Genomic DNA, 22,459 nt, shown 5'->3' with positions numbered 1-22,459 from the left:
TGCACAACATGCCACCTCACCTAATGCATTCCACAAAGCAAATATTCAACCTATAAACCAGGGGTACCCAATCCTGGTCCTTGAGGGCCACTCTCCTGCTTGTTTTTCAACTATCCCTGCGCTCTACACTGCTGAATACCTGGATCAGATGTCCTCACCCAATCAGAAGCTGGGGGATACCATTTCACTTTGTCTTCCCTCACTTCCACTGTCATCTGACATGGTATCTTCCAGATTCTAATGGACTGAGCACACTTGATCCAGGTAATCAGCAGTGGGTAGGGCAGGGATAGATGGGAAAATGAGCAGGACAGTGGCCCACAAGGACCAGCAAGCACCCCCGCTACAAACTGACTTTTCAAGCCTAACCACACCCAACAGACAACAACAGCAGCAACAGTTAAATAGGCTGGCACAAACAACAGATCCTGTATGTAGACAGAAGGCATATAGCATACAATAGAGAAATTAGTATTAGCACTGCTGTTTATGACAAACTGTATGTGCCTTTATGTGTTACTGTTGAATAAAGGGTGTGGTTCAGGACATAGTAACTTTGATTTTGCTCTTGTCTAATACACACAACATAGGAAACAAGAACTGGACTTACATCCACAATGAAGAAGTCCAGCCAACACCAGGCATTGGTAAAATACTTGACAAAACCATAGGCAACCCATTTCAGCAACATCTCCAGGATGAAGATGTAGGTGAAAACCCTATCGGCATACTCCAAAATGATGCGAATGGTTTTCCGCTGCTCGATGTACACATCCTCAAAGGCCTGGGGGAAAATTGAAAACATACATTGTCCAACCGTGACAAAGACAGCAAAGGAAATATTGCCCGTGATGATTTATGACTCTGCTAATGAAATTGAATCCACCACTATAGCCTGCACATGGCTAAACATTAACAATGATTTACAAGATTAAAAAAAATCTCTCCTGTGTAATATTTCAAATAATATTGCTCTCATTTTAGTTGCATTTGACATGCTGGAGAACAAGGCCTCACTCCATTCCCCAAAATAATCCCGTTTGGTAAATGGCACGGTCTATTAATCACTGACCCTCCCCCATGCAAGCAGCTCTGAGACTGATCAGCCAAACCGCCTACACCATTGATCTTGTTTAACCTCCTCACTGCCATATACACAAACTGGTCTCCATGAAGTACCTTTATTTTAAATGAGTCCTCATTATTTAATCTTTAAGTAATGAGTTGTGTTCCATTTAAATATTAATACTTATTTTTTTTGTTTTTTATTTAACAGTGCAAACCGATCCTATTTGCAAAGCTAACACAGATTTCCTTACCAGCGCACCACTACTGAGAAGGATCATGAAGATGATGAGTGTCTCAAACCAGTTGTGCTCCACGATTAAATAACAGGTTTTTCTCAGGAACCACCAGCTCTTCCCCCAGCCCACAGTGATGTCAACGTCACAGCACTTATATTTGGCCACACAAGCTGAGGACATACAGGAGGGGAGATGTCATTTGACATAAAAAGTTAAAAATTCCTGTGTTTGAGTGGATGCCATTTTTAAACCTCTGCACATGTGTAAGATTTCCAAAGTTAAGAAACGCCATACAATCAACACTTTTTGCTAGTCAGTGTGGTGTAGCCATTTTCTTATAATTGTGGTAGGCTGTTACTAGATTGATAACTAAAATAAAATAATCTCAATGGCCATAATGCGCCACCAAACTGCATAAAGACAAACACTACATACAAACAAGACCTATAATTTTGTCTGACTTTACGTAAGTATAAAAAAATATATAAAAGTTCAATATGAGATATTTAGAGTGCTCTATTAGCAGAAATGGAAAAAAGTATTAATAAATATGTTGTTATTGCATCACTTTAAACTACATAGGGAGCAGGTCTCCTTTCACAGAGTCAGCCATGTTGCACCACCAGATGGTTGCATTCTCAATCTCACCACTAGATGCTGCTAAATCTTTCTCATTTTATATGTTGCATATTCAAGTCACCGTTATTCACACCTTTTATGACTTTGATTTAAAAAAGACAGAATTAACATATGAATAATTGAGTGTAATAAGAATTTTATATGTACTTAAATATCAGTGTATTAGTGTAAGCATTAATAGACAACCAGACTGTCATGGATAAGGGATCCTTCATAATGATACTGTTCTTGACCTTGCTGCCCTATAATTTCCACTGAGCCCTGGAGAGTTTCAGTGTTGTGAAGTGGAGCTAATGAGTACAGTGGGATCAGTGGTCTCACCATCTGTCCAACATGGTTCTGGTTCCATGTATTCCTCCACCGTCTCCACCACCACCACCTCCTCCACATCTGGCTTGATGTCGATTGTACTGCCTTCTGACGAACTGGTGTCGTCCAGCTGCAGAGATGCAGATGTATGAGCACAAACACACAGGCACATATGCAGAAAAAACATGAAGGCATGAATGCACAAGAGGAATGCTTCAATGATTTAGAAACATTTCAGTTTTCAGGAAATGTAAATATCATTTTTTTCCCCAAAATGGATTGGCTCAATCTCTAAACGAAAAAAACCCCTGAAGTAATATTTGATCACAGAGATTATTTCCGTGCTGAATTGGACACCACAACAGTCCTGAACATCACAAGTCATTCATATGAACACTGAAATGGAATATCAAATAACACATCATCTGATCTGAAAGTTTTCTAAATGCATTTCATCAAAAGGCATATGTCAGCAGATATCCATTTTATGCACACTGGCTGCCTGTTCCAGCCGATCTAGATGATTCTATTGAGTAATGGAGTTATATTAGTGTCTGAGCTGTACAGAGTAGCCAGCCCCACCCATTGTTTTACTGTCATTAGAGAGGAAATTGTACAGCTTAGAGTAGCTGATAACTATAACATCAGAAACAACAGCACGTGGCCTCCTGGACAGTCACGTATAATATTTACGTTGATATTGTGAAAGTAAAAAAAAGAAAAAGAAAGATTTATTATGTGCTTGGCAAATGTGGTTTTAGGGTTATGAGGTTTCCAGTTTCCACTCCGTGTTTTGTCATTTCTTGCCTGAATTTTTGTGTGATAAACTATTAAAACTATATAATATACATGCCCTCTTCTCGCTGACCTCTTTGCTGTTCTCATTATCTGACTCGCTGCTGAAGTCTTCGGTGTTCAGGTTCTCAAAGTCAGACTCCCCCACAGCTATGGGCACGCAGACGGTAAGATTCGGGTTGTGGATGAACGACATGTGGTCCTCATCAATCATATACTTGCCCACGCTGCTGCCAATGCCGCTGGTAGTGCCATTACCATTTTTGGCATAGTCCAGGTCACGGTTGATGTCCACACTAGTGTGATTAGCGATACAGATCAGCTTCTTGTCATACATGTCATCCAATGGCTTCTGCTCGTCCTCCATTGGTGGTTTCCTTAGCAGACTGGCCACCAGTAGCCGAACCTTTGCTTTTATCCACGCAATGCCTTTCTTGATACGCATGACTGAAATCTGCAGGTTGTTTGGCTCACCGTCATCATCTGTTGCAGCCAAGTTGTCAGCGCTAAATGAGCTCAGCAGCAAGGCAAGGAACAGGTTCAGCACCTTTACAGAAAGAAGAATTTCTGTGAATCTGTGACTAAATGTCAACTGCTAATTTTTCTCTGACAACATACTTTTTAAAAAAAAAATCATGTCTGATGTTTTCCTAAAATACTTTGCAATATCTCCCAGGATGGACACTCACCACCAGGTTACCGATGACCATGACCATCATGAAGACAATGAGGCACATAGCCTGGCCCGCCACCTCCATGCAGTCCCACATGGTCTCAATCCACTCACCACACAGCACCCGGAAGACAATCAGGAAGGAGTGGAAGAAATCATTCATGTGCCAGCGGGGCAGCTCACAGTCACTAGCAATTTTACATACACAGTCTTTGTAGCTCTTTCCAAACAGTTGCATGCCGACCACAGCAAAGATGAAGACGATGATGGCTAGCACCAAAGTCAGGTTCCCCAGGGCTCCCACTGAGTTACCAATGATCTTGATCAGCATGTTGAGGGTGGGCCATGACTTGGCCAGCTTAAACACTCGGAGCTAAAGAGGAGTAGGTGGAAAGAGTAGGTGGGATATGATTTAGTCATAACATTTTTGCTTTACTAACTAACTCTCTTTAAATGTAGCAAAATAGCATAAACAAGCAGGTATGTTGTTTGTAAATAAAATTTTAATTCGAGCTAGAAAATGTGCAACACCCCACATGCTAAGATGCTGACAACACAAACTATTTCCCTTAAGAGTTTGCAGAGCTAAACTGAGCATTTACCAATCGGAATGATCGCAGCACGGACAGGCCCTCGACATCAGCCAGAGCCAGTTCCACTAAACTCAGCGTCACAATGAAACCATCAAAACAGTTCCAGGCCTCCTGGAAGTAGTAGTACGGATCCATGGCGACCAGTTTGAAAAGCATCTCCCCTGCAAAGATTCCAGTGAACACCTGGCAGGTAGAAAAGAGAACACATTTGAACAAACAGATCAACAACATGTTACGCGGGAGAAACAAGAGTGTGAAAGATCACATCTGAGATTTTCAATCTGATCCATTATCTGAAAGAAAGGGCACATCTGTTGCTTAATGACAGCTCCAGCAAATTACTGAGGCTTAACCTGGATCATTGAGCCCACATAATGAATAGAAGCACAATTTAAGTACATCTAAGGTTAGGAGATGTGTTTATGTAAGACAATGGCTCATCAAAGTAACCTGTAAATGTCCATCCGTACCACCCATTGGCCTTTTCTTTTAAATTATTCTATAAAAAACATGGTAAATTACACATTTTTGTGCTGTGTCAAATGTAAATTAAGACTTGTCCACATTTAAATACAGTCTTTATCATTGCAATTACTCGTCAATAGATGCCTGTATCATTTGTGCCATATCTGATTTTGGAAGACCAATATAACGCTAAAGTAAAAATGGCTATTTCAGAGCAGCTCATCGACCAAACTTGATGAAATATTAATGCACGCCTCCCACCAGTCAGCCAACCAGCAGAGAGGCAGGTTGGTTCCAGTGAAGAAGACACTAGCTCCACTTAAGGGAAAGAAAAAAACAGACAAAAGAAGAAGACAAGGACCATGTGTATGCATGTAAGTGAGGAAGGTATGCATGCATCGAAAGAAGCAGTGGGGGTTTGAGAAAGTTTCTTATTCCCTTTCAGCAGAGAATGAGAGCGCTGCCAGTTACCATCCCAAAAATAACACCTCTCTTATTAGCTGCTAAGTGGAAGCGGAGCAGAAAATTTATGGGTGAATCAGATAAAAATAAAAGAACAAAGAGACTGCCACTCACCAGATTTCCTACAGACAGCATATCCTCAAAGTCAGAGGTCATAGGGTAGTGCTCCATGGCCATGAAGAGGGTGTTGAGGACGATGCAGATTGTGATTGCCAGGTCCACAAAAGGATCCATGACTATCAGGTTCACAATCTCCTTGATTCTAATCCAGACGGGGCTGCACTCCCAGATCAGGAATGTGTTAGAAAACTTATACCAGCATGGCGGACACTTGCGCTGAGATTCCTCCAGCTCTGAAGACATAGCGTGGATCACACATCAAAACTAAACATAGTGGCATGCTTGAGCCTACCGCATGCAATGGTATCAAATGATAGAAAAAATTGTATGCATTGTATGTATCTGATCCTGTTGGCTATGCAAAGCAGATAAGCAGGAAATTCATGTCAAACTAATCAACCAATGAGAGCAGCCCTAGTTAAATAATAATAATGAGAGAGCAGGTTAAATAGCTGGGTTAAAGTGGCAGTACCCTCCACTAGTGTGTTGGTAATGACGCTCATGACACTGTTGGCCCGCTCTTTCCGCCCAAAGGAGGTATTGAGCTGGTCCACAGACACCATCAGGGAGCCCGACAGCTTCTTCTTCACCTCAACCTCAGTAGTTGGCTGTTAGGAGGAGAGGAAGAATCAAGCACCCATGGAGAGGACATGAACACCATCCCACATCACCACCGGTGGCAGGCGGAGGGAAGTGCATTGGCAGGAAAAAGTAGTCGAGAATCCGATTTTTAGAATGGGGGTCAGGGAATGTTTCATTCTTTTCTAACTCAATGCTGGTTTCAAGGAAGATGTGTGTATGCTGTAAATGCATGCAGGTCTCAGCCAAAGTGGGAGCAGTGGTCTAGGGCTACTTGACCTAATTGTGTTTGAATGTAATTAGCCCATCCCGATTAAATAATAAATGGATTGTGCAAGGAGATCTGCTTCTGCATGAATGCATTTTCAATCCTGTCATGCATTAATGAAGGCTTTGCTGCCATTGCAATATAATCATTAGGTTATTTTACAAAATGTCTCCCAAATCTGGCCATTTTAATATTACTTGCAAATTGATGCTACTGTATCTTCCTATTTTGAAACCATTCAACTTATATTGCAACCATCAAGTCAAGAGCATTATAAAGAGATCATACGGAGGCAGGTAGTTCAGATCCATCCAGATGTCATGCATGAGCATGCTCCAAGTCAAAGAGAAGGAGAGGAAATTACAGACACCATAGCCATTATCTATGTCATGCTTATACTAATTTGGGGTTTAAATCTACCATGCTAACTAGAAATAGACGGAACTAATTCACTAATGTTGACCAGGGGGAGTTTGGAAAACAGAGAAAGGTAAAGACAGACAAGGACAGCAGCCCTCCTTTGTTTCTTAAATGATATATATGATTTAATGGTGTGTGTGTGTGTGTGTGTGTGTGTTAACTTGTGGATCTGTTCTGGGATATTAAGAATGTACCAGGGAAATAGATAAAAATGTCTGTGGCTCTACAGTGCTGGTCCCCTCTGTTTCCTCCACCTCCTACTGTAGCGCTACCCACACAGGCCAGCAGAGGACCTGGATGCCTGGAGGAGGAACATATCAACACACTGGTGCATCTGAACTCATCATTACATACAGTTTGTGTTATTGTGTGTGTTAAATAGGGACTTGATGACATCCCACACATAAAGCTGTGTATTAAATCTAAAAAAGATCGATGTGCCAAAATCTTTGAAGAAGATCAAGTAGAGTTATAGAAACTCGTGTCGGCTAGATTAGTGGCTGTATAGTGGACTGTATATAGCAGATTGTTTATGTATTATGCATGTATTTGATACGAACATCTTCAAAACATTGATATTCATCTTTCAAATCAAACAACAAAACTGCCTGGAAGTCACTGATAGACCCAGTTTCACTGACCTGTCAAACTCATGGTTGGCTATAGTATATTCACTATAAACTTTAATTATTTCTCCATCCTTTGCCTGCTGTCAGGGGGCAGCATACTCTGTAGGGGCTGGGTGAGGGGAGGCGCGAGCGCGTAGCCAAGAGATACATACGGACTTGCAAAGATGACAGAATACAGGATAGAGAGCCAGAAAGAAAAGGAACGGACGAGAAGGGGGCCATGCCTAGATAGGTCTATTCATTGACTTCCTTACACTGTCGTCAGAAGCTGCCTTATCTATTTTCACCTCAGGCAGAAGGCGTCCACCGGGCCCAGGGCCGATGAGTGACACCACGCCGTTGCAATCCACCGTGCTGTTCCTCTTGCCATGGAAGCCGCTATAGCTGCTCCGCCGATAGGGGCTGAACAGAGAGCCCCGACGCTCCTCGCACTCCTCAACTGTGCTGTGTTCATCATCAGCAAACTCGTTCTCAGAACCGACGTCCTTACTTCGGCCCTTGAAACTAAAAATGCTGCTCTTACTATTGTGGCGGGACAGGAAAGGTGAGCCGGGTATACTGAGTAGGGACTGCAAGGGAGGAGAGAAGAATAGAAGAAAGGGGAGCAGACATTTGTGTAACTGATGTTAAACCAGGTTGTTCATGAATTATTACTGACATAATTGTTAAGCTGTTTGTCCTACATTCTGGGGGTTAGAATAAAAAACAACCAGGATAGATTTCCAAGTGCAGGTGAACTCTGCTTGAGCAATTATATAACATAATAAATCACAGGGAACCTCATAGTTAGATCAGTGATGTCATGAGGCACTGAACCGCAGTGGGCAGCATGATGCCCATGGTCATATGCAATGGACATAGATTCAGACAGCATAAAAAACATGGAGAGGAACATGAGTCATGACAACATTGATCTGGGCTGCTGCAAGTATTGATCAGAATATTATTACAGCTGCAGAGCTCAAGTTCAACTAAAATCACATCTTTGACAATAATCCTTTGCTTTTGCAGATGGTGAATGTAAAAAGTACCTGCTGCATGTCACATGAGTACCTTTCACAATTGCACTACAAAGCATTATATGAGGCTAATATGCCATGTTCTTTGGTGCATTTCTGCCTAATACTAAACCATAAAATAAAATATATTCACCAGTAGACGAAAGTGAGGCCTAAACAAAGCTGCAGGATTGCTCCACCTGAAACATTCATGTAACCACTGTGAATAATTCAGGATTTGGACATGTGCCTCTATCTTTGGCCTCTACATGCTGTGAGCTTGGGCAATGCCACATTGTACAGTAGTGGCATTTTCTATTTAAAGTAATTCTTAAATGACAGTAAAATCATAAAAGGAAGACCTTGTGTGACATATATATTCTATTCATAGAGATAAAAACATATATTCTAATTCTTGTTATGGGTTTGCTTGATCTTTTATTTTGTTTTTGACAGAAATAATTATGACTGAGCTTCATAAACCTTAAAGGGTGAGTTCATGCATGCAGATACTTGCTAAGGTTTGAAATTTCAGTCTCTAATCTTTTGGCCACAGACTTGATATAATAAATATAAATGGCATTCCTTTTAGTTTAGAGGGAGTTTATCAAATGTAATTTTATAGTGCTTTGAGCAGTGTAAACTAAATTCTGTTCACCTTTTGCTGTTTCAGAGGCAGATATCTTAATTTGTCTGCACATAACATCATATGTTGATAATGCTCTATTTGCAAAAAAAAGAAGGAAAATTGAAAAATGCAAGAACAATGTGAAAAATGCTAAACCAAGCCAAGTCATAAGCCTAGATTTCCTCACCTGATTCATAATGGAAGACTTTCGACCCAGCCGGTTATCAGGGAAACGGAAGCGGCTCCTCTTGCTGCCGTCATCGGATTCTGACTTAACAAACTTTTCGCTGTCGCCTTTCTCCTTCTCCTGTTCTTTCTGCCGCCACTTCTTCTTGCGGTTGCGCCGCTCTTTGGCACTCTTGGAGCTGAGTTTCGACATCTCAGAAGAACTGCATGACAAACGCCCTCCTCCATCATCCTCTACAGCATCCTCTGACACTGTTCCTGCAGAGGTTGCCATGGCAGCGGTCTGCAAAGAAACAAACATGAATAGTCAGATAAAGTTTTACATAAAATTACTCAGGGCTAACCTCTATCCTGTAGAGGACTGACCTGGGCTTCTTCCTGCTGTTTCTTAAGCTGCTCCAGCATGGCCTTGAATTCTTCCTCCTTCTGCTGGGCCTCTTCCATGGTGGCCTGGTTCTGCTCCTCATAAGCCATGGCCACCACAGCCAGGATCAGATTCACCAAGTAGAACGATCCCACAAAGATCACCAACACAAAAAAGATCATGTAGGTCTTCCCTGCTGCCCTCAGGGTCTGTTGGTAGGACGGACAGCCTTATTGTTTCTAGGTGTAAAAATCAACTCATTGTAATCGTCTGTCACCTACACTGGACAGTAGATTCATTTCTTGTTTCTATACTGAAAATATTTCTGCTGTGATCTTAGATTATGATAAACCGATACACAACCATGACTGAGCTTCATAAACCTTAAAGGGTGCTTGGCCGTTACAAGAAAAATTTTATACCATGTCCTCATTAAATTTCTCAGGATGAGCCCAAGGTTGCGTTGCTCATCAGGGAGACACAGGATATACATTTTGACCTACTTTTCCATGCACATACACCAGCCAGTGCACCGTTGAGAATATTCTGAAAAAACTCAAATACCCTCTCTTAATGTAAACACAGTATGATATCTTTATTTTTAATGCAGCCATATAACAGGATTTTGATAAATCTACACATGAATAGACACATTCCATTTTTTAAAATCCTCCTTTTTTGATGTCCAGAAGGATTTTCTGGGACAGAGAAGTGAAATTCCGTCACACATAATTATAAATTATAAATGTGGATGATATGTATGCTGTGAATCAAACACATCAGATGCTGAGAAGAACCCTGTCTTTTTGTACCACACATCCCTAAATCTAATGTATAAAAACAATCACAAATGATCTACGATTTTATGAACACATCAACTTTACCAGCATGTAAAGGTTTTCCCAGAAGTCCTGTGTCATGAGCCTGAAAAGAGCCAGGAAGGCCCAGCCGAAGCTGTCAAAGCTGGTGTAGCCATAGTTTGGATTCCTCCCAGCTTTCATGCATGTGTATCCCTCCGGGCAGCGGCTGAGGGGTGCGTAGGGTGAGTGAGAATGAGAGAGAGCAAGACAGAGAGAACAGGGCATCAGGCCCAAAATGACTCAACATTATTTACATACTATGTAATCTGACTAGAAGAAGGATCAGCAGCATTTCAAGAAGGACAGAGAGCGGAACTCACCCAGCGTCAGAGCTGTTCCCACAGAGAAGAGCGTCTGACTGGCCAGGCAGGAAGTAGAAATTGGCTGAAGAAAAAAGAAACAGCCATAATGAGTCATTTTGCGTACATTCTGTTGGTTTGGAAATCAATTCACACAATTTCTGATTTCAGTTTGCTTAAGCATTTTGAAATCAGTGCAGTTAATTTCAAACCAATTCCTTTTGTCTATCCAGTGCCAGAACGACATATTGTTTTGTCGTTCAAGCATATGGGCTGACTCATACTTGAAGATCCATGCCAGCTCACCGATGGTGAAGCCTTGTCTCTACTTACTATCGTTCATGATGTAGTCATCCCAGTCAAAGCCCTTGCTGCCGTTGGCTAGGTAGCTCTCGGTGGTGTTGATTGGCCAGAACACACACTTGTGGCGCAGGTTGCCCATGAAGAGCTGGAGACCGATCAGGGCAAAGACACTCAGGCAGAAGACAGTCAGGATCATCACATCCGAAAGCTTCTTCACAGACTGGATCAGTGCGCCCACAATGGTCTTCAGGCCTGGAGGGCAGTACACACACACACACACACACACACACACACACACACGCACGCACGCACACAGACACACAAAGACACAGACACACACACACACACACACACGTACACAAACCACGCAGTTGATGCAGGAGCTGTTGCTGCCCCAGGTATGAATCTTTGGAGTCTAATTCTAATACAAATGCTATTAGCTATAATGCATTAACTATGATACTGCTGATATGCAGTATCATAGTTAAAATGGTAATCCTTTTTAGGGAACTACCAGTGGGAAAATAAACAGTTTTGACTTGATTAGAATTTACTGCTTTCATAGAAAATGTAACAATACTATTTAAAGAAACACAATTTCTTTAAAATAGTGACTTATAAATGTCATGACGTCTGCTGGAGAACATCTGCTAGAAAATGTATATAAATGAACTGGGGAATATTTAAAAAAAAAAAAAAGTAGATATAGGTAGTAATACATTTTGAACAAAACCAATAGGTTACATATAAACATATCTAGAAACAAAACAAACAGGAAATATTTAGGAGCCTTCCCACTCTTTTCAGATTTATCCAGACAGAAATGATTGTAAAATACATTAAAAACATGTTTTTTTATGAAAAAGAAATTTGGATTTTGCTATGAATGATGGACACAGTGAAAGAGAGGGGGAAGACTGTAGAAAAGTGAGAGCACAGCAGCACAACGAGGGGCCATGAGACGGGAAGAGGCACAGGCAGGGGGGCTGGAAACCACATGCAGGTCATTTAAACTCCAAGGCTGAACAGGAGCAATTCAATGCCAGTGCCAGTGTGGGCACTTTCTTGAACTGTCTTGTATAAGGCGTCATTAGTAAAGCACTGACTCCCCATATTGTGACCCTGCAGTTTGTCTCATCCATAGTTTCGCTAAAGATAAAATCAGTTTACCTTTCAGACAGGCATCCTCTGGCAGCATTCACATGGGTCCACAATGAACTTACATGGAAGCAGGATGACCCGCACCCTTTTTCTGTTTGGCCTCTACATATACAGTGGGTTTTACGAAGCTGTACATGAAATATCTTCTTATAAAGTAATGCCAAAATCTACGCTCACACCATTCAGATAATCTTAGTAAAAACTCTTTAACAGCTTTCTTAATTATGGCAGAGTTACTCATTTAAATGAAAACACATGAGAAGATCCCATGAAGCACATTAAATTAAATTGTAGCGGGGTGTTTTATTAAAATATCCTCATTTGTTAGATCCTTTCAAAATCACCCTTTAACTCTCCTTCAGAAGGTGAAAAAACACCTTTTCCAAAATTTCAAACGTTTATCTTAAATGCAGTTTAAATCAAACTATGATCCTTTGTTTCCACTTCATATTTCTGCTATCTGATTTCCACGTGCCTCTAAAAATGCTGTCCATAGTGGTTGTTTTGGATAAGCAGATCTACTCAACAGCCTCTAACAATCATTGTCATTCAACCATCCCATCTGCAACCTCAAACCTTATACTGTGAACACATGATTGTGTATGTGTGTGTGTGTGTGTGTGTGGTATATCATTCAAATAGGTCATAAAAAGAGAGAAAAAAAATCAAACTAAAAAACAAAAGAGGGCAAATCAAACTTCCAATGCCATTTGTCAGCCAAGCTCTTGGTAGGCTAATATTATAAAAGCAAGTGACTGAAAAGCATCATGCAGCATAAGAGATATGTTCATTAGGCTTGGCAGTCTTCATACATAAATAATAGGTGTATTCTGTGGGATCTTTGTTAGAGCTATGTCATTTCTCATATGAGCATATATGAGATTTGTTTTTGGTCCCCAAATCGTCTAATTCCAATTCAATCACCGGTTATAAATATGCAACAAAATTATTTATCCTTTAATTGTACTTTCACATTCATTTTGTAATAGAACAGCTAGGAGAACTGCTGGCAAATTTAAAAAAGCTATGATCTGTACTTTGCTTATAAATACCATGCATAAAGACCTGATTTATTTTTATCCTTAAGAAGAAGAAGAATATTCTATCAACAGAAAAGGGCATTTACTTATTCTGGGACTAGTGAAAGGGTTAAGTGAAGGGGTTGAGTTAAAGCTACTTGTGAAGGGAAACACAGCTGCCTTGGAAAGGAGCCTCTGAGAGAGGGGCAGAAGAGAGTGCAGAAATTTTGGTGGGCCCTAGAGGAGACTGCAAAGCCTATCAAAAATGTATTAGTACCATTTTTGATAATTTTGGAGAAAAATAAATCAAAAAATGGCTGTCTCCAATTCTTTTGTTGTTGATTAAATAATAATCGTAATCATAATAATTGTGAGTAGAAAAGAAAGGGTGAGAGGATCAGCCTTAGTGTTTAAACTGAGTCTCACCTGGAATGACAGAGATAGTTTTCAATGCTCGGAGAACTCTGAATGTTCTCAGCGCAGATACATTGCCCAGGTCCACAAACTCTGTTATATATCTGAAATAGGGGAAGGATCACACACAGAACAAACACAATGACAAAAACCACACACGCCAAGAGCACAACACCACCGAACCAGGAGGAAACGACGCCACTCACAGAGCCTGTCCACTGAGGAGAAGGGTGGAAGGTAAAAGGAAAGAAAGACACACACACCTAACATCGACCCCGCCCCACCGTCCCCCACCCCATCCTGTCTTACCTGGAATTACAGAAATAGTTTTCAATGCCCTCAACACCCTGAACGTGCGCAGAGCTGAGACATTGCCTAGGTTTACAAACTCTGTTATATACCTGCAGGATCAAACCACAGTTACAACAGCTCATTATTTACATGAAAATATGAGGTGAAAAGTTCAGTTCACACACAGATGGGCATGTGACAGCGCCACAAACAGTGAAGATGTTGAATTTTACATGGTACCGGTGACTCATTGATATGGATTTCCACATACGGAGGCAGTTAAATGTGTGGTAGAGACTACTAGGTAATACATGGCCAATGTCAGATGCTGAGCCTTCAATTGGCGGATGTTGAAGACACCGGCAAATTTTGAGAGAAAAGGTAAATGAGAGAGAGAGAGTTCGATGACAAGATAAATTGGATGAGGTGTGAGTGTTGTCAGGGAAGCCGCAGAGTGTCAGATGTAAACCTTCAATTCCCAAAGAGAAAGACCAGAGGAGTCCCAGATCAATGGACGAAACACAGGAAATGAGTTATCAGACAGGAAGGAATAAAAAAGAAAGACTGAAAGATGAACAATCATCTGCAGGACTAAAAGCTTGCTGTCTTTACCCACCCTTTATAACAAACCAATGACAATATTTATGTATATAAAATTCATCCACTGACAATTTGATCATAAGAAAAACACTTACGCCATCGAAATGACCATGAAATCCAGCCAGTTCCATGGATCTCGCAGGAACGTAAACCCGCTTATACAGAATCCTCGTGCAGTGATTTTAACAAGAGACTCAAATGTATAAATTCCTGTGAATGTGTACCTAAAAGACAAAAGCAGAATCAGTTCACTTGGATTAAAGCTCACTCATGTCTGAGCGTTTGCACCCTGGTTAGCTGCTGAAACACACCCCAACAAGTTGAGTGTGGGGCACAGCATAAATTTGAAAAAGTAAGATACAAGTCTGAAATAATTTTCAACTAAGCAAACATGTTTTTACAGAAACAATGAACCAGCATGATATTTAAATACTAACACTACAGTTAGCTGAGATTTCCAAAGATTGTTCAGTCTATATTATTCAAACTCAGATAAAATGGCAGGCAGAAAAATCAGGTTAGCCATTAACATGCATTTATACCACTGAGTGAATATGTACTTACTCTACTTGCTTTGACCACTCGGGAGGATCACTAAAGGTCATGAATATACAGTTGGTCAAAATAGTACACATAATGATCATGCTGAAAAGAGTGAGGAGCAGGTTAAGGAAAATATGGATTATCTCAATCATTATAAACAATTAAAGATCAATGAAAATGTGAAACACAGCAATAAAATGTCTACAGCGCCCAGTGTGTCTTTTTAGGCCTGCCCGCCCCAGCAGTCCTCAACATGTCAAAGGTTAATGTGATAAAAGCTACTCATAGCACTTAACATAAGGTGTTTGTGTGTGCCCACTACCACAAAAGCCATTATTTTACCCATTAAATATTTAAATGTACATATTTAGTGGAAAATCCAATGGCATAACCAAAACCGCTGTATGTTTTAAAGCTGCAGGGCTTTCAGTGCAGGTTTACACTCAAAGGAAAGAAGGAAAACGTCAATTAGCTTTACAAGCAGCCAGTAATAGCTGGGGACTGTGGCTAAAACACTGGGGGTGAAAGGCATCTTAAAGTGCAAACAAATTAACATTTAGCATTATAGTGGAAGGTGAAAGCAAATACTGGATACTGTTAAAATAATTTTATTTTGACTAATTTGTCCATTTTGTCTAATTTATTATTATATATTTCTTATGACATACTGTCTGCACAAAGAAACCTTTTTATACTTTTTGCTGTCTACACATTTTTCAATAAAATATAATTCATTAAAAGCTCCTGGGAGAGCGGTTTGTTATCTTTCAGATGACAAATGTTTTAATGCTTTTGTAGATTTTAGCGTAATGTCAGTAATTACAGATTAGCATGCACTGATACAGACTCAGCTAAAATAGTTTAATATAATATATTATAATTTCATATCAGCACATGCTGTCATTAGAGTCGATAACATTATAAGACAATGGCACTGTATACAAAAATCCAGTACAATGACACTGAAATGTGAATACTTGAATAATTAAAAATAACATTATTTAGTTGAGGTGGGAAAAGTTTGAGGAAGTTTAAATTTGCTAAGTCAAAAAAAATATATATATATCGATAACTGAATAAATATTTTCAAAAAAAGTACTGTGTTTACAAAAAGTACTAAAGAACTTAGTACTTAAGAGGAACGCTAAGTTCTATGTAGTTGTCCTGAGGAGCACTGCTAATGTGAAAAGGGGTGGCCCTGGAGACAATTATGAATTTGAATTTTTAAATTAATGAATCGCAGACAGTTTGACTTCCTTCCACCTCTTGACTCTTTGTTTTCTTTGTGCAAAGAAGGGTACAACCTTCGACTGTGCACTCTGTGTACTGAGATAGATGGCACGGTGTTAAAACATAATGGGCTTATTGAGGAGGCCTAGCTTGGTTTGCTGTTAAGAATGACTCATCATTTGTGCTTAGTCTTTCCTTTCAAAGACAAAATGGCTACTGCATGGCTTCCTGTGTCCTCTTAATGTAAGAAAGCCTTCTAACTCAAAGACTTCTATAGCAGCAGTCCCAGGAAACATCAGTAGTTGTATGAGTGGAAAGACAGAACATATTATCATGAATAACAGGCACAAACCTCTTTGTCTCTGTTGTTGAGACACCATATTAAAGGATATGAATGTATCAAAATTTTAATAGCTAATTGCCTAACCGGATTAAAAGGACTTATGAAGTACAAGGCAGGTGTGGCACTAAAACGGAAGATTGTCTTCCCTTTATTTAGCACTATAAATGTCTGTGGAAAGAAGAAAAAGACAAAGAGAAAGACAATATATTAACAATCAGATAAAAAAATACACATATAGTATAGACTGGAACAATTGAATTTGATACTAAAACTAATATATTTCAAACATAATGTGAATGTTCTCTACATGCATTCACAGACACATACAGTATGCAGTTATTTATAAATAGCTTGTGCATTTTGAGCTGAAACAAACAGAAACAGAATGAAAACAACTTCCAGCATGTTTCTGATGTTGGCTTGAGTCATTCGGTGCTGTCTATCACCGCTTTAGAGGTTTCAAGAAAAGGAAACAAGCAAAACTAAGAGGAGCCTGCAAGACTCTTTCTGAGTATAACCTCATAATTGTTTAAATAAAACATGGTGATTTGCATGAAAATTTAATGAGACACTGCATTTGCGCAAGTGATATGGGCCCTTCAGCTATTAACAAGGCAACCCTCACTACATTAAGCCCTGCAGGGCTGGAGACAAGGAAGCAGGAAGAGGAGGAATGAAATGCACAGTAAAAGGCCTCACACTGGTGTCATATGACAAGACGTAGTTATTGTATGTCACATAAATCCCTTATATTAATATAACTAAAATTATTCAGAAAACCATTGCAGCTAAACAACAATTAGATTATCTTACTCTCTAGTTCCTATTATGGGTCCGAGCACCAGCCTCTCTTTGTGTTAATACTGTACACTGCAATATATATACTGTAAACAGGGCCAGTGAACACTATGGTCAGCTGTGAAGACACGTGATCAATCACTTGGAAATTTCCCTGTTGCCGATAGCATGATATTTCTGTTACAACCATACAACCATCACACACATATTTTGTGCTCATGATTGACACACAAATTATTCAACAAATTCATCCATTAAGTGACGTGTACACAAACCAGCATGCATGCACACACACACACACAACAGCTATATAGGTAAGAAATCCTTTTTCGAATGCATGACTAAACTGCTGCAAAGCTATTGAAATTTTTATAATCCAGAACTGAGCGAAGAGGAGAGCAGGGGAGAGGAAAGGCAGAAAACAGAAAAGATGGAGAGCAAGTGAAGCAGGCAGGCAGGCAGGCAGGTAGCAACTGTAGCAGCAGCAGCAGGCTGAGGAGAAACAGGGCGGAGGGAGCCAGAGTGAGGGAGCTGCACAGAAGACGGAGAAGAGGAGGGGAGGGGGGTGGGAGACAAGGAGAGAGAGACAGAGAGATGCTTGGACACAGACGCTCTAGCCATCAGGCAAGGATTCAGCATCTGCATCCAGGAGGACTGCAGGAACCATTCAAAGAGTCCTCTTCTTCCAACCCTTGTAGTTAAAGGTAAATGCCCTGTGTTTTATAGAGCATTTTGCTAAAAAGACTCACATTCACGCTCAGACCCAAATACAGCAACGCCATAAGGCTCAGCTGCCATGCTATGTGCTAACCTGCTCGGGTATTCTTGTCATGAATCTAAATTTATGACTATATTCTTGTTAAAACTCATGATCTTCATTGGAGAAAAATATACTTCCTAGATGAGCAGATGCTCTAGAAAAATGCTCACTTTTTTTTTTACACTGATGTACATATCATTTTATAATATTAAATGTACCTTAGATCATGGTCCATCAAAAGCTATAGGTAAGTTAATAAGACTGTAAATATTCATCTGTAATCCATGCAAGGACAGATGTGCAGATGTTGCCTATACTCCAATACATGCACACAGGTCTAACTAGTGGGGGAACCATTTATTCCTATTATTATATTAAACCACCTTGAGAAGGGTCTGTAGTACTTCTGTGAAAAATGTCTCATTTTTACACCATCAGGTCTTCTCAAACAAATCACACTTCACTGAGCATTGCTGCAGAAGGAAGGAGAGTAAGTGTGCTCATGCATCCTTGCGCATGTCAACCATTTCATCCCTGTCCTCACATCATCTCTCCCTCCCTCCCATTCTCTTTCCCCTCTCCTTGATAATGGTATGTTTCCTTGGCCTTGTACATTGACGCTGAGCTTAACCTCGCCTGGCTCGGATCAGCCCAGTACAGCCCTGCTCCGGGCACCAAGGGAGGGGAGGGCTGACTGCCACGTCATCACCCAACCAGTCTGCCATTCTTCTGTCTCAGATATGGCACTAATCTAAAAGGAGCTACAACTGGAGGTTTGTGAAGAAGAAGATGAATGGCTTTGGATTAATATTGTTTCTCTTCTCCCTCCCTTCTGCAAGAAACATATCCAGAACCGGACATACTGTACAGAGAAATGTTCTTCCATCAAGGTCAACACCTGATCTGACGTCATAGCTGCTTGAGCTGCCAGAACCAAAGCAGCATTGCCACCCTTTGGCATTAGAACGAGACTAGATTGAGGGCCATAATTAGATTTGAGCGCTGACAAGGCTGCTGGTGAAGGCAGGCGTCAAGTCAAAAAGCACAAAGAAGCTTGCAAGGCTCTCATAAAGCAGTAAAACAAACACACTTATTTGTGTGGCAAATACGACAAGTCAGGTGTGTGCTAGAAATTGAATTCATCAACAATCTCATATATCGCTGGACATTTTTGCCACGTGTCATTTGAATCGTGCCTTCTCCTTGTGCATTGAACTGGTGTGTTACATAACAGTCAGCGTGCACTGTGTAAAGATAGGGAGGTATGAGACAGATGGAATGAGAGAGAGGAACTCAGAGACAGATACTGTGCACCTAACTGAGCACGCGCGTGCGCACACACAGACATGCCCACACAGACATACACACACACACACACACACACAATATCTAAACAAATCCTCTCAGCTAATGATGATGACTGAACAGATTATTAGCAGCCTGTTTTTGTCAGTAGGGTTTGCTACAGTATATTTTAAGATTAACAGGAAGGACAGGCAGAAGATTATACAACACTGTTTTCAAAAGTGCAGCAGTATTTAAAAGAATCTGTGATTGGAGGAGACCATTTTGAATAAAAATGCCAATGTTGTTACATAATTCTTTGTTAAAAATAGACAGAAACTATGTTTCCATGGTAGAAGATTTCAACTTTGCCGCTCAGTCCTGTAATAGATACACCAGCATTAAACTGATCTCAGTATACTGTGCATTTTAATTCACGCTTAGGAAAAGATTTTATGATAAAGTATTCTTGCATTTTTTTTAAAGGAACAAATAGGTTAACACAGTAAAAACATTGTTACAAAACACAGAAATATAGATGGCTCATAACAGGGCTAAAAACTTCATCTAGTAACTTTCTTGAGTCCTCTTTTTGCCTTCTATATTCATAATGCCTTCTGTATATTTTACCATTTTTATCCAGAGACTGATCAGGCCAACAACACAAAGATACAGTTATGTCAAATAACTACTGTCTCCTTTAACAGCTTTGGTTGACAGGTATATATGATGATTCAGTCTCTCAAGGTCACCTACCAGTCCTCAGTGTCAGACATGGCAGAAAACCCCAGAGAGACACGTGTCTCCTCTAAGCCACCTAGAGTCTTTTTAGGCTGCTGCTTTTCTCTTCTTTCACAGATTAATTTTTGAACAATTAGAAAAGTCTTTCATGTGGAACAACAGTCTTTCAACTGTTATTGCTTCTGACCTTTTCCCCAAAGCCCCATGAGCACATCAGAGATACAGGAACGGCCCACTGAACAGCTCAACTCTCACACTCCCCAAAGGTAGTCAAGGAGGAAAACATAATTACATTCTACAACCTAATCACGACATTAAAATAACTGTAAACACAGCACACCTGGAAGCCAACTATCACAAACCACACAACGTCTGTTCTGTCTGTGTAAATTCAAGCCATAATGTATAACTCACATTGACATTGTGAGCCTACTCATCTATTGCTCATTATAGCTCATTATAGCCCCCTGATGGGCGGTTGTAGTATAGCTGACAGACCCTGCCCCATCCGTGTTAGCAGAAATGAGCCAAACTAAAATCTCAAAGTACAAATTAAATACTTCTTAGTTTGACTAGTGAATATCAATAGTGGTAAATTTTGGATGATTAAAGGCTTTGATTAGTGGCCCAATACTGCAGCACCACCTCTGATCATTACTGTGCAGAATCTGGATGCAAAATGCCTCATAAAAAGCGTCTTTGGAAATATTTTAGCTTCACTTTTGCATTGTGGCAGGAAGTGATGATGTGTCGTCCATCTTTACCTACACTCATACATCTACAGTTTGGGCTCATATTATTCTGATTCAACCAGGACACCTGTCTACTGAACGAAGCATTGAAAGCAGCACGGATCCCACATAATCAAACATATAAGCTGCCAGTTATCACTGTTTATTCAACCATTTCAAAGGCAACAATATATTCCGTTGTAACCTCTATGAGATTGAAATTACAATATCTGGGTGTTAAAATGCTTGGTACCTATTAAAACACCAAATGATATTTGTTTTTGGCAATTTTTATAATTATAAATCGGGCTAGGTACTATTTCTATTTGGAAGTACTTGTGTCAATAAGATTACTTTGTTTTAGAAGTATAAAAGTGATTTTCTTCTAGGCCCTTTGTTTCATTTAACAAAAAACTTTAAAAATATTAAATGGTAGATAAATACAAAGTGACAAACAAGACCTATGTGGATAAGTTGAAAATTGTCAATATTTTCCTCAGCAACTGTCTGATCAAAGAATAAACAACAAGGATTCTGAATCTGTTCAGACATTTCATGCCACCTTTCCATGCTCTTTTAAGGCTACTACACAGTACCGAGGGTCAATACCAAGCAGTTTTCAGAAACATCTTGTGATTTGAGCAGGTTTAGTAAAGTTCAGTTGATAACAATCATTCACGGGTGTGTGTGTTTCAGGGTGTTTGTAAACTCACTTTCTCAGAATTCAAGTAGTATGGGTCCAGGTCCTCCAGTGGTACCGCCACCATTCCCCGAGGGATGTCCCCGTAGATGTAGGGCAAGCTCTTCCCAGCCTCCAGGTCACTGTTGGGCTTGGGCTTGTTCTCATCATCGTCATCGCGGTAGCTGCTGTCCTGCTTGGGTGGCTTCTTGTTCTTCTCCTCACTGATACGCTGCTCAAGGGCCACCAACGATTCCACAGTAAACCTTTTGAAGCTATCAGGTCCTGGCGGTGCAAGAAGGGGTGCAGCCATGTTTTCATCCTGCAGCTACTTGGTCTTTAGGTTTGTACCATCCACAGTAGCAACTCTGCTGAAGGTGCAGACACAAGGAACAAAGGTTAACCAACAGGCCTAGACATAGGGCATAGACTTCATGACTTTCAAAGTTAGATTTTTTAAAAAACAGCTCAAATCTGATATGCTGAGTGTGTAAACATCACAGTTTTTAATTTGTACATCTTTCCATCCTAATTCAGGGTGAAGGGTTAAAATGTTCAACAACCATTAAGATACTAGAATGTTTATTGTCACCAAAAACTACTGACTATTGGCAGGTATTACAATTTTCCGCAATGTTTTTGTGTTTAATTGAACACTAAAAAAGGGCTAACTACATAACGACTATAAATAGGCAAATGGAAACACAAAACCAAGTTTAAAGTAACGTACATTTTACAATAAAAAGTTAAGCCAGACTTGTCCCTCCTTCCACAGATTTTTGCCCTATGTTTTGTTTAGTTAAGGTGGTGAATGTGAAATGAACAGAAACATGGAGACTTTTCTTAAAGGATTCTTAAACACACCCATGCAAAAATAAATAACAATAAAAAAACAAAATAATTCATATTTACTAAATTTTATCTCACCAACTACTTAACCCTTGCTCTGTGCCTGGTTTGCACGAATAGAG

At 40.1% G+C, this 22,459-nt stretch overlaps 1 protein-coding gene across 1 annotated transcript in view; it reads right to left on the bottom strand.

Moving 5' to 3' along the window:
- Positions 1–22,459, bottom strand: part of scn8aa (sodium channel, voltage gated, type VIII, alpha subunit a) — a 36,696-nt gene that overhangs the window by 11,695 nt on the left and 2,542 nt on the right. Inside the window, exons 2-20 of the mRNA XM_026332217.1 lie at positions 21,523–21,859; positions 16,545–16,663; positions 14,944–15,033; positions 14,475–14,603; positions 13,501–13,592; positions 10,925–11,146; positions 10,613–10,676; positions 10,317–10,458; positions 9,435–9,641; positions 9,070–9,351; positions 7,544–7,825; positions 5,833–5,968; positions 5,355–5,593; positions 4,323–4,496; positions 3,737–4,093; positions 3,121–3,594; positions 2,265–2,382; positions 1,320–1,474; positions 611–784 (exon numbers count right to left, since the gene is read on the bottom strand). Of these exons, the coding sequence (XP_026188002.1) occupies positions 611–784; positions 1,320–1,474; positions 2,265–2,382; positions 3,121–3,594; positions 3,737–4,093; positions 4,323–4,496; positions 5,355–5,593; positions 5,833–5,968; positions 7,544–7,825; positions 9,070–9,351; positions 9,435–9,641; positions 10,317–10,458; positions 10,613–10,676; positions 10,925–11,146; positions 13,501–13,592; positions 14,475–14,603; positions 14,944–15,033; positions 16,545–16,663; positions 21,523–21,801 (3,735 nt within the window). The 5' untranslated portion in view covers positions 21,802–21,859. The remainder of the gene's footprint in view (positions 1–610; positions 785–1,319; positions 1,475–2,264; positions 2,383–3,120; positions 3,595–3,736; positions 4,094–4,322; positions 4,497–5,354; positions 5,594–5,832; positions 5,969–7,543; positions 7,826–9,069; positions 9,352–9,434; positions 9,642–10,316; positions 10,459–10,612; positions 10,677–10,924; positions 11,147–13,500; positions 13,593–14,474; positions 14,604–14,943; positions 15,034–16,544; positions 16,664–21,522; positions 21,860–22,459) is intronic.

This window comes from Mastacembelus armatus, chromosome 7 (genome assembly GCF_900324485.2).
Source record: "Mastacembelus armatus chromosome 7, fMasArm1.2, whole genome shotgun sequence".
Lineage (NCBI taxonomy): Eukaryota > Metazoa > Chordata > Actinopteri > Synbranchiformes > Mastacembelidae > Mastacembelus > Mastacembelus armatus.
This window is presented reverse-complemented; position numbering and strand designations above follow the sequence as displayed.